Source organism: Onychostruthus taczanowskii, unplaced genomic scaffold (assembly GCF_017590055.1).
Source record: "Onychostruthus taczanowskii isolate IOZ18803 unplaced genomic scaffold, ASM1759005v1 scaffold22, whole genome shotgun sequence".
Taxonomy (NCBI): Eukaryota; Metazoa; Chordata; class Aves; order Passeriformes; family Passeridae; genus Onychostruthus; species Onychostruthus taczanowskii.
In genome coordinates, this window is record NW_024499462.1 from 6699916 (window position 1) to 6711856 (window position 11941).

The following is an 11941-nucleotide window of genomic DNA, read 5'->3' on the forward strand; positions in this document are numbered from 1 at the left end:
TTTTTATTCTGTGAAAGGGTATTTTTCATTTATTGTGAAAGGATAGGATATTAACAGATGCCCCTCAATACTAATTTCCATAAAATCAGACTCAGTTAAATTAAAAGGCCTTTAGATTCTTTTAGCACTGTTTTATTCCAAGAGAAGGTCCTTTTGATGTGCAATACTGCTGAACTTAGCCACAAGGCATCCATCTCGAAGGGCACAGACTTGTGCTAATTGCAATGGTAAACGTTAATCAGAAAATATGCCTGTTTAATTACTTACTGTGATTAACACTGCAGGAAACCTCTAGAGGATGCATTCAAAAATATCCTCCTTATCCAAAATCAGTAATACATAAATGCCCACCAAACAGTGAAATAAGAGCCTTTGTACAGCTGGAGCACAGAGGGATGAAATGCACATTTGTTACAGCCTCAGAGAAAGAGAGAGAGAGTGTGTATGCAATATGCCTACACCAAGAGATTGTTTTCTTCACAAAGCATTAGCAGTGACTGTGCTGTCCCTGGGACACAGGCAGTGACCAAGGGTTTTGGACACTGGCACTGCCTCTCACATACCTGCAAACTGAAATCTGTTTCTGCAAAAAAGATGGGATGCTATGGTATAAAAAAATCCCCCGACCCAACCAACCCAAATCATTACAAGCCATGGAAGAAGTAATAGAGACAGTACAAAAGGTTATGGAGGATGTGACACTAGATTGGTAGCCCGGATGCTGCTGAAGAAACCTACTCAAAGAAAGAAGATTCTGTTGCTATCTCAGACTCTCTGTTGGGACTTGGCATCAAGAAGAGCATTGGAAGAAGGAAAAAAAACTGTGTGTGAGGAAATCCATGTCATCACATGCTCTCTGCTTCCCCTTCAGAGTTTATGAGGAGGGCTCTCCCTCATATATATACCCCTGGATGGGGAGAAAAGGGAGCAGACAGGGAACTTCATACAAGACACCATCTTTCATCAGGTACTGCTATTGCTTCAAGCACTAGAAGGAAATTCAGGAAACTCCTTATCCCAAAGTATCAGCTATTTTTGTTTTGCTTCTAGTTGTCCTTCTTCTGCTGGTTCAGGGACATGCTGTCCCCCAGCAGGGAGATGTGGGACACCCTCCCACTCACACCCATCAGCCCCACTGCTGACAGAGAGGTTTCCAGCTCACCCAGGAGGGAAGGGGAGGCTGTGGCCACCAGCAGGGACATGCCTGAGGACTGGGCCTGGGTCCACCTGCTGCCACACACTCCTGAAATGTGCAGCCTGGGAGAAGCCTGGAAGCAAGGCAGGGAGGGCAAGTACTCCCACTCTTGGCTGTGGGCAGCAATTCTGGTTTGTTGTATAAAACCCACCAAAACTTCATTTCCATGAGAAATCCAAGTGCTAAGCAGTGCATTTCCTTTGTACCTGTAAGAACAGCTAAATCTCTAGACTTACCACAGACACCCTGCATGCAGAGTCCCCCAGCTCCACGTGGCAGAGCCTTGCTGCAGCGAGCCCAGCCCACACCCACAGGGCTGGCCAGCCCCAAAAGGCAGCCCCATGCCAGCCACTGCCCTGCTAGGGCAGACCCCAGTCCCCTGGCAGTCCAGCAGGTTCTGAACTGTGTACACAAACTACCATGTGAATGTGCCTCATATGGAGTATCAGTGGAATAAGAGGAGATGGAGAAAACAGAGAAAGACTGTAACAGACCTAAGAGCAGTGGGAGCATTGTGACCAAACAAAGAGAAGGCCAGCTGCTGTCTGTAGGAAGAGAGTTGCATCTTTGCCCAGTTTATGTGTGTGGTCCAGAGACTATCAGGCTAATGGTGTGTTTCTCATCTGCTTTAAAGCCCATTTCCTCCCTGCTGGTACCTAGTTAAAGGCATGGCAAGGCACTTACAATAAATAAGAACCATGCAAGCGCGTGCTGCACACCATAAATCGCTGCTTGTTCTCCAGCTGACTTAAAAGCTGGACTAAGGAAAATCTCAACCTAAATGTGCAAGACTCTTTTAGTCTTCTTGTTTTATCTGCTAATAATACTGCAATTATTAAACTCCCATCTAAAGTTCTAAATACTTTAAAGCATTTCTGTAAAGTTTTTCTCACTTTTCCTATGTCACTTTAGTTGATTTCTCTGACTTATTTCACTCAGACCCCAGCTGTTTTCCATTCACTTTTTGTAAGAGAAAAAAAAAATTTTTTTCCTCTGGATGAAAATAAAAAAGCAGAAATTTAGCAGTCGGAATTTACCTTTACTCTCAGAAGTCTATAGACCTTAATACATATCTAACAATCTCTAACAAAAAACTCATCTCCCAGTTATATTATGCTCCTACCTTTGTACCTTTGCAATATTTCTGATCAAAATATCTTTCACATTTGTGGCTTCAGAATCCAACTTCACCACAAGGCTATAGAAATGCTCTGCAAAACAGAGCTGGCAAGAAAGTCTCAGGAATGGAGCAAGCAATGTCTACCCATTGGTGCCTTTCAGGGATTGTTCACCTAAGGATTTTTCTAAAACATTTGCTTACCTCTTCTGTGATATCAATCTTCAGAACTGCTGTGGTACTGAAGGATGGGGAGCCTCGGTCTTTGGCCTGGACCACCAATGACCATATGCAGTCTTTATTGTTTGTGATGTTGTGGATGATGTCCAGAGATCGGATATAGGATTTCAGCTTGATCTCCCCAGTGCTTTGGTCTATGTCAAACACATTGGCTGGATCTGCTTGCATGATGGAATAATCCACAATGTTGTTGGGTTCTTCTGCATCTTGGTCTATAGCCTGGTAGGGGAAGTGTGAAAAACAAAGGTGTTATTGTTTTTATCTTTGCCTGAGGACAAACACCTTCTGAGCATTCACTTCTGACAGTATCTGTGCCATGACTGGGCTGCTTTCATTTCATCTTGGAAGCTAGGCTACATTTTCTAGTGAAAAACAGCAGGCTCCTTTCTTTACAAATTACTTCTATTTGAGATGAAATAAAATCAGAGGTAAAACTGAACTGTAACCTCTCTGTAGAATGCAAATGGTCCTCAGCTGGAAGCTTCTCACACAGTGTGGGGAACAAATATGAAGTGATAAAGAACAATGGGATTAGCTCCATGCCATAAATTATAGCTGCCTTAATTTTTGTGCTGTGGTATTTATTCTACTAACATTGGGTGTTGTGTGATCAGGCTTCATGATATGCATTTAAATATGTGGAACATAGGATGTTCTGCCTGGGAATTATTATTGCATTTTTTGACCTTCTGTTCTGCACTGGATTATTGGATACGGTTCTTCAAAACGAAAGGAACTATGTTGTGTGGTTGAAGGGGAATGGGATGTCAGGAAGGTGACAAAGGGATGTCAGGAAGGTTATGTGTTCAAAACCCTGTACTTTCATTCACTTATCTTATTTGGGCTTCTTGTGGTCACTGTATAATTCAGGACCGTCCCCCAGCTGATTGTTCAAATACTGTAATAGGACTTTATATTCTGCCTATAGAATTTATTTCTCCTTCTCAGCAGTCAGTAAATACTATAATTCTACACTTTAATCCATTTGTTACATCCAAATGGATGTGCAAAATAAAGCTGCAAGAAAAGGCAACTTTCAAACATTCATCATGACCCCTGAGAGTAAACAGCAGAGCCAGGGCTTTTCCACAGCACTCTGCTTTGTGACACACGGTGCCATCTCTCACCTCTATCTTCACCGGTGACCCAATGATCATCGTCTTTTCCTGGATGTTTTCATTGAACTCTGGAGAGTGGTCATTGACATCTAGCACGGTGATAAACACTTCAGCCAAGCTGTATTTCCCATCTGTGTCCTCTGCTTTCACATAGAAATTATACTTGGAGTTCACTTCAGCATCTAGCACAGCCCAGGGCTGGGTGTAAATGATACCTGTTGATGGGTGGATTAGGAACCTGGAAAAGAAGCAAGAGAAGACTTTTGGTCACTTAATGTGTGTTTACATCCCAGCTTTGCTCCAGGCTGTAAAGACTGAAATGCTGTGCCCAGACACTGGTGCTCTTCACCTAATTCCTCTCCGGGTGATGTTTCCAAATCTTTCACTCTACCTATTTTTTGTCTAGTTCCTTTAGGCTTGAAAACCAGAGAACTATCAGTGTCTCATAGTTTTCTCTCTCTTGTGCCATTTTAGCTGCATTTTCCATTAAAAGTCTTTGTCCTCAGTAAATGCTCAGTGTGATGGCCTTCTCCCAGAGTGATTTTCTTGCATTAAAAGGAAAAACATTAAAGCTATTTTTACTTTTTTTTTTCCCAGTTTAAAAGTACAATGTAATAGATTATGTCCTGCATAAATTAAGATTGATTTATGTCACCTAAATATCTAAAAGAAGTGTGATGTATATCATATTTAAGCTCTTCACTTCTCAGAATGGGTAGGAAAAAAAAATCTGCTCTTAAATCTCCCAAAATACAGGGCAAATGATCTTCTCCAAAAATAATCATTTTTTCATAGACTGACACTGGAATGGAGTGGGTGTTCAGATTTATCTGTTGCAAGTTCAGTTTTACACATTTGCAATTACAGAGACACTGTCAAAAGTGTCAGTCCAAAGTCTGGATTTATAGAGAAGCTACCAACACAGTGTCTTTTTAAAATGGACTGCTACTGTAGGCTCCAAGCAGTAGTGCTTTTAACAGATGAAAGTTTTTATATTTCCTTTGATCAGTGTACAGGGTAGCAAAATATTTTCTGTATTCCAACTGCGAATACAATTGAGAGTGATTACAAAAGGGGCATTTAGCAATGCAGAATCTTCAACTATTCTTATAACCGTGTTAGATATAAGTTTTGATGAAATCCAAGATCTGGAGGTGGGAATAGCTGTGTAGGAGACAGTGCCTGTGCTGCCTCCTCATCTCCCAGCCCAGCCTTACCACACAGACAGCACTCTCATCATTCCCATTTTAGTGGAAGAATAGAAGTGCACCTACTGGCAGCTTAGATTACCAAAGTAGGATTACCATCAGATTGGTTTAATCTTCAACAGTTAACACTACTTCTCCTACTCCAGTACAACTCATCTTTCTGCCCACACAACTGCACACCCACTGATGTAATATCCAAGACAGAAACATCGTGCCTCTAGTTGAAATTCTCCTATCTGCATCAAACTGTGTGTTCAGCACATCTAGAGGTGCCAGGGCTAGAAAATCAATCCAGCCTTGCAGGGTAGTGCCATTCTGGCAGGAGGAAAACAAACAAAAATACTTAAGAAGGAAAAGAAAAGCTCATATCATAATTTCTTCATTCAACAGCATAAGAACAGTGAATCTGAGCAGCCCCATAATGCCAATCAGAATAAAGTTGTGCTTACATTTTTTCCCCCCTAAATCCTTTGTCAACAACCTTCTCAAGCTTCTTTCCACCAGCTGCTATATTCTAAACCTAGGAGGTCTGCCTGCATGACATGACCTTTTCTTGCTTCTCTCTGTGCAGTTAGCAGCTAGCTTAAAGACTTAGTGAAGAGCTCAAAATAATCCATCGTGGAAATACTCCCAAATGTGTATCCTTCTGGCTACAGAAGAGGTTCACCCTTAACATCTTGGATTTTGGACTTTGATTTCACCTCCTAAACTCTCCTTAACAAGAAGAGTTCACCTTTAGCTCCAGGTGGATAATGTACAGAGGAAAAAAGATTCTTGAGATGAGTGCCTGAAAATCTCATTCATTTCCAGCATTCTGCCCTGCAGAATGCAGGCTCCAACAGGAATATCTGTGACAGCCGTGTCACTGATCCCAGCCATGTCTGGGAGCTGGGATGGACATGGTGAGAAGGAGCCAGTGTTTCAAGATGTTCTACCCCCAGCACTGTCCCCAAAGCCAGGGAGAGGGAGGGAGGCATTATTACCAAATCAAGTAAGCATCAGGTTCCCTTTTTCCTGATGCAGGACTATTATGTTTAAATATATGAAAGGCTTTTAACACCCAATGCAGCTGACCTCCAAAGCTGAAGTGTATATCCTTGTATATCTTGTCTTCCCTTATTTATCTTGACAAGAGCTATTTGTAAAGCAATATGGAAAGGGAAGGGGAAAAACTCTTCTAGAGATTAATTTTCTGCACAACTGGCTCTTCACAACTAGACCAAAACCTCTCTTTTTCTTACAAGTGTTTTTCAAATGGTGATTGAACAAATCCTGTGTATTGATACTTTAGCTGCTTTGTATCTCTTTGGGAGTTTGTGGGTAGAATGCCTTGGGTTCATGAAGTCGATGTTTAATGATCACAGTAGCTTCACAGCAGTAGTTCACAGAACTCACAAAGAACATGGCATAAATGTCCTTGAAAATGACATGGCATAAATGTCCTTGAAAATGAGCAGACCAAGAATGAGTCTGCTAGCTTTCTTTTAAAATTATTTCAGAACTCTGCTTAGAGGTTATGTAGTTTTATTTATTTACTTGTTACTTACAGATCTGCTCCCGTTCCATAGATAGAGTACTTGATTTCTCCCCAAAGCCCTGAATCTGGATCTGCAGCCTTACGAAAAAAAAAAAAAAAAAAAAAAAGAGAGCTTTGCTTTACTAAAATGGAAAAAGAACTGTTTCCTTTTTCTTTTAACAACAGGCACAAATACTTTTCACTCTCTTTGCCATCACATTTTTAGTGGGAAACAGCATGAGCAAATATGCACCTAGGAAGTGCACAACAGAAAACATCCCTGCCAGTCCCGGGAACTGTCCCTGGTGCCCGGGGGCTCTGGCACAGAGTGACGCTAGATGGCCCCATGCATCCACAGTTACCTCATCCTCCTCTGATAGAGACGGAGATAATCTCAATGACATGAACACACTGCCAGCTCTCAGACCTTCCTAATTATCAGTTAAACATTAATGAATATTCCCTAGACAAAATTATTTACTTTATATATTGTATTTTGAAGCTTCTGCTTGTTTAATTGAGTCAATTTATAGTAATGAATAACAAATGATTCAATCTATACATTGTATTTCAGCTTTCTTTATTTTTTAATCACTCTTGTGCCTGTGTGACTTTTAATGATGCAAATACTGTTACCAGATGATATCTTAGTTTCATACTCTTGTTGGCTTCCTTTCTTAGCTCAGGCTTAGGAAAGCTATTGATTTGGTAGCAGCTATTTCCATAAGCTCCTGCTTCTCTGATAGCTCTGAGGAGGTGTTATACCATTGTATCTGGCCATCAAAAATCATGGTGGTTCTGGTTCATTCATTCATCTTCCTGTTTAAATATTTGAAAACTGGAACAATGTCTTTGATTCCTGCATGACTAACATAACACACCTGCAGCCCTACTGGTAGCTGTAGTTTTGTTCTTTGGATGAGCTTGTCAGATTCTCTCACCCCATTATTTTGACCACAGTCTAGTTTAATACTGTCTAAGTTCATTTAAAACATCTGCATACCTGGGACTTCTTCCAGAATTACCATTCTGAGTACTTGAAACATCTTAGTTTTTCACATATAGTTGTAAACCTGGGTCAAGTACTGAGTTGACAGCACATGACTAAATTTTACATGGGCTCCTTCAGCTACACTTTCCTGTGCACTTTAGCTCAGAAGTTTTATTGCTTCTGCAAACATTTTTAAATCTCTTCTTTTTTTGCTGTCCACATCCTAGAGTGTTTTTATTTCTCTTACCTCAAAGACAGTTATGTTTAAGTCTCTAATATATTTCCTTAGTTTCATGCAATAACCTTTTCTCAGTTGTTTATGTTTCAGTTCTTTGATTCTTCCATTGCTAAAATTTGCCTTCAGCACTTTATTATTCTGATTATTTGTCTTTCTTGCTTGTTGCCAGCTTGTACGGGAGACCTCTGGCAACCTGCCTCCACTATCCTTACCTGTGTGGCCACTGCAAGGTGACTTGCATCCCCCACCAAGGCCCAGGTGGCCAGAAGCTTTCTTGGCTTTGTGACATGAGGGCTGTTTCCAGTCTCAGTAGTTTCATTAGAGAGAGGCAGCTGGAAATGCTCCTCCAGCACTCAGGGCCCATGTAATACCCTGACTTTCTTTGTATGAAAATGCAAGATATTGGAAAATCTATAAGCATATTTTTCCCACCATGAGAAGATACATACACAGGGATCTTTTTTCCCCAGTCCTAAGCACTTTAATTTTATATTCTTGCCCTCATTAACTGTTTATTTATTCCTTTAGCAGCCAGGTTCCTTCCAAGAGGAGGAGACTAATACCTACTAAGCAGCCATCATGTTTTCTTTTTACTCATACTTAAGCAAGCAAATCCAGTAAATCCAATTCCACTTAGCCATAACTGAATCTTCCCACTGGACACTGATTTGGCTGAGGCTTTCTTAATACTCAGAGGCCATGTGATTTTTCTTACAAGCAGATGGCCCTTGTTGTTCTAAATAATATTTGTCAAAACTTTATATTTTCCCAAAGTGGCTTTTTTGGGTTGATTCTGGAAAGGAATTGGAGTTTGGCCCAGAAGTCAAACGTTGAGTAAGATTTGCTATTTGCCCTGTCCACTATTTTTAAGGTACTTGAACTGTTTCCACAGACACCCAGAAAAGAGAACATTTCTTAAGAGGTGAATGAAACTTACTGTAACAGCAACTACATTGGAGCCCCCTGGGGAGTTCTCAGGGATCCTGGCAATGTAGTAGTCAGAGGAGAACTTGGGGACATTGTCGTTGGTGTCCAGCAAGCGAATCACCACATCAGCCGTCGAGCTGAATTTCTCTGGTGTGTTCACCTCTATTGCAAGAAGCTAAGAAGAGAAAAAACAGACATCACTACAAAGCAGCCATTAGTTCTGTTAAAAAAGCGCACAATGGTGCATTTTAGCTTGGCTGGACCAGACAGCTCAGAACCAGGGAGATGATGAGCCAGGTCAGCATGCGGCCTCGGCTTGTTTGTGTGCTTGCTTGAGATGGGCAGTCAAGCTGTGGGGAGAGGCCTTCACACCTGTGTATTCATACTAGACTTCATGTGACAGATGTGACTAGTCATAACTAACCAACACACATCCAAAAACCATAACAGAAGCCGACAAACAATCATCCCATGCAGCTCCTAGAACTTGGGGAAACATAAGCACTGAGTTATTTTGAAAAACCACATCAACTTAATTGTGATCTTTTGTAGAGGAAGTTCTTCATCAGGAAAGAAGTCAGGAACAATAAACTGCACCAAACAGGATAAAAAGATGAGGGAATCAGTTGTTTTGAAGCAGCATTACTCCCACCCCAAATGCTGGATTGTCAGGCATGTATAGCAGAATCCCATTTCCCAAAGATTCTGAGGACTTCTACTACTGACTTCATGGCACTTCTGCCCTCATTGCCTCATGCTGATTAGGACTTTATCAGATAAAATGAGGGCTTTTGAATTGCCTCACTGTTGCTGAGAACAGAGCTCTCTGACATCACACATTTTTATAACTGCTCATCGGAAAGGACAGGCAATCACATAGAGTAAACTGAGTATTTACTGTATCTATCTGCTCCTTACTGAGCAAAATCTACTGGATTTGGGGAGCATCAGTAGGATGCCTCAGCTGGTAGAGCAGCAAGCTCAGGTGGTCAGTGGCTGAGCAAGAAAGAGCAGTTTCAACAATGGGTACTGAGAGACACAGGGACCTTCACAGTGTCAGTCTCAGACAGAATCAGCACTAAGCCATCAGTCTTGGGCTCTGTGGGGGCTGAGCCCAAATGGCTAACACCAAAAACAATGGTCTAATGTGTGATTTTCATGCTTGGGCAGAGACATAGTTTACACAAGGCAGGAGGGCTCTAAGAAGACAGCACACCACTAATAGACTACTGAGCAGGACGTGAATTGAGATCTAAGAGGCTCAGCTGAGAAATCTGGCTGCAGGGGTTTTAATTGCTAGGAGACATGTCCCAGGAGCTCCCACAAAGAGGGAGTGCCTAGGTGAGCTTTGGCAGGAGCAGCAGGGCTGCCACAGCACAGAGCTGCCCTGCTCCCCTGGTGCTGTGGAGCTCATCCTTGCTGTGCAGGGCCCGCGGGGCGGGCGAGTGATGCTCCCCAGCAGTGACATCCCTGACTGCCTGGGGGACACACCCTGTGCTCAAGCCTCTGCTCTGCTAGATTTGGACAATTTATATCACCTTAGATGAAAGCAGAGGGGGAAAAGGCTATCTCAGTGTCATCTCCTAGAGCTGTGCCTGCTGTGTGCACATTTATAATGCTTGGAAATAAAGAGAAGAAATGAATCTCGAAGGATTGCTTGCAATTACTGCAGGACACTGCTGCTCCAAAAGGGGAGCCTGGTCACTCCATTGCTGTGCTAACTTTTGTGTTTGGGAGTCTCAGGTGGTGTTACAGCAAAGAAATTTTTGAAGGGACAGCCATGCAGACATCAGCAAACACCTCCTCCTGAGAAATCCCAGCTCCTAAAGCAGTACAGAGGTAAAATCTTAGTGCTGATTGTGCACATGGAGCTATTACTAAATTATAACATCTGCAGTTAAACCATCTCTGCTGCTGCAATCAGCCCATCTTAGTACACCTTGTGAAAGCTCAGTATTTTTACTTTGTTTTTTACACTAATTTTTTATTCCCTCTCCTTTAAGCAGCCACGGTCCTGCTATGTCAACATCCTGACAACATCTTCCTTCAGGAAGAAATTTTGTCAGCTTACTTGCCTGCAGTGTCTTATGCAGACCTGTATTGTTTGTTTCATGCAGAGAGAAAAAAAAGTAGTGTAAAACTATTGCTTCACAGGACTACATATCAACAATTCATACTTAGGTGCCAGAAGAGCAAACTGACATGGAATCTTAAAAGTGGTAGGTAGATTTTTAAAATAGAAATTGATTTTGGCAGCTGACGGTAATTTCAGCCTCACTTGGTCCCAGTCTGTAGATGTGAGTGTCTGGATGCTCCTGCCAAGGCAGGATGTGCTCTAAGCTGGAGGAGATGGAGGCAGGAGTTTTGCCCCCAAAGCATGGAAGCCCATAACAAGGTGGGACAGCAATATCTGGCCCCTGTGGCAGAGGGACTGCAGAGATGTGTGAATTACCATAGCTGCAGTACTCTGGGAAACCCATTTCAGCTCTTAGCTGAAAATGAAGGAACTCCTAACTACCACCTACATTTAAGAGCCAGCACTAAATGGAAGATAGGTTTCTCTAGCAGCCTTGGATTCAGAAAATATTTCAGTGTATCTCCCAGACAAATCAGCTTTAATTACTCTCTGGCATTTTACTCTTCAAAAATGAACTAGAGGAGAAGGATCATTGCTTACAGAAAAAAACCAAAACCCTGAAGATAACCTCTCAAAGCTGTTGTGAGATACACATTAAATAGAAATATATGTCATCCAAAATTCTAACCAGAATGACTACACTGACAACCAAAACTGGGTAGGAAGGGATTTGAACTTTGCAGGAAAGTGAAGCCAGCAATGAGGTCTTTATAAAGTATTTGTTGCCATATATTGCTGCCATATCATCCATCTGCACCTTCTCCATTTGGAATCCTGAAAAAGGCTGCACTTTTTAAGCCAAGTCTTATAGTCTCCAGTGGAAATAATTTTGAAAAGTCTTTCTCCAGTAGAAATAATTTTAAAAAATGAATAGCTGCTTAAGCTATAAAAATATATATCCTTTTTTCTGGTAATTAATTCTTTTGGTGTTCATGGCAATCACATTAACTACTTTGATTTCTATTGGCATTCATGTGTAAAGCCTTTACTGGTCTTTTGGTAGTTTAACCTGAATAAATGTGTGCTTGTTATAATTAGTTTCAGTAGCACTTTATGGCCCTTTCAGAATCTTCCACTTTAATACAGTAATGATGCCTCATATTTTTGTAGCATCTATAATCTGTAAAGCTCAAAATGGCTTAGCAACATTGCAAGAAGAGGCCTGACATACTGAAGTGAAGCTAAGGACACAAAGCAAACCACACAGCAAGGGGGAGAAGAAAATTGTTCTGAATTTTGGCTTTTGGACTGTGC

General features: G+C 41.6%; 1 protein-coding gene across 1 annotated transcript in view; it reads right to left on the reverse strand.

The window, feature by feature from the left end:
* CDHR1 (cadherin related family member 1) overlaps positions 1–11941 on the reverse strand; it is a 45974-nt gene that overhangs the window by 6721 nt on the left and 27312 nt on the right. Inside the window, exons 15-18 of the mRNA XM_041405078.1 lie at positions 8561–8725; positions 6426–6493; positions 3680–3908; positions 2517–2771 (exon numbers count right to left, since the gene is read on the reverse strand). Of these exons, the coding sequence (XP_041261012.1) occupies positions 2517–2771; positions 3680–3908; positions 6426–6493; positions 8561–8725 (717 nt within the window). The remainder of the gene's footprint in view (positions 1–2516; positions 2772–3679; positions 3909–6425; positions 6494–8560; positions 8726–11941) is intronic.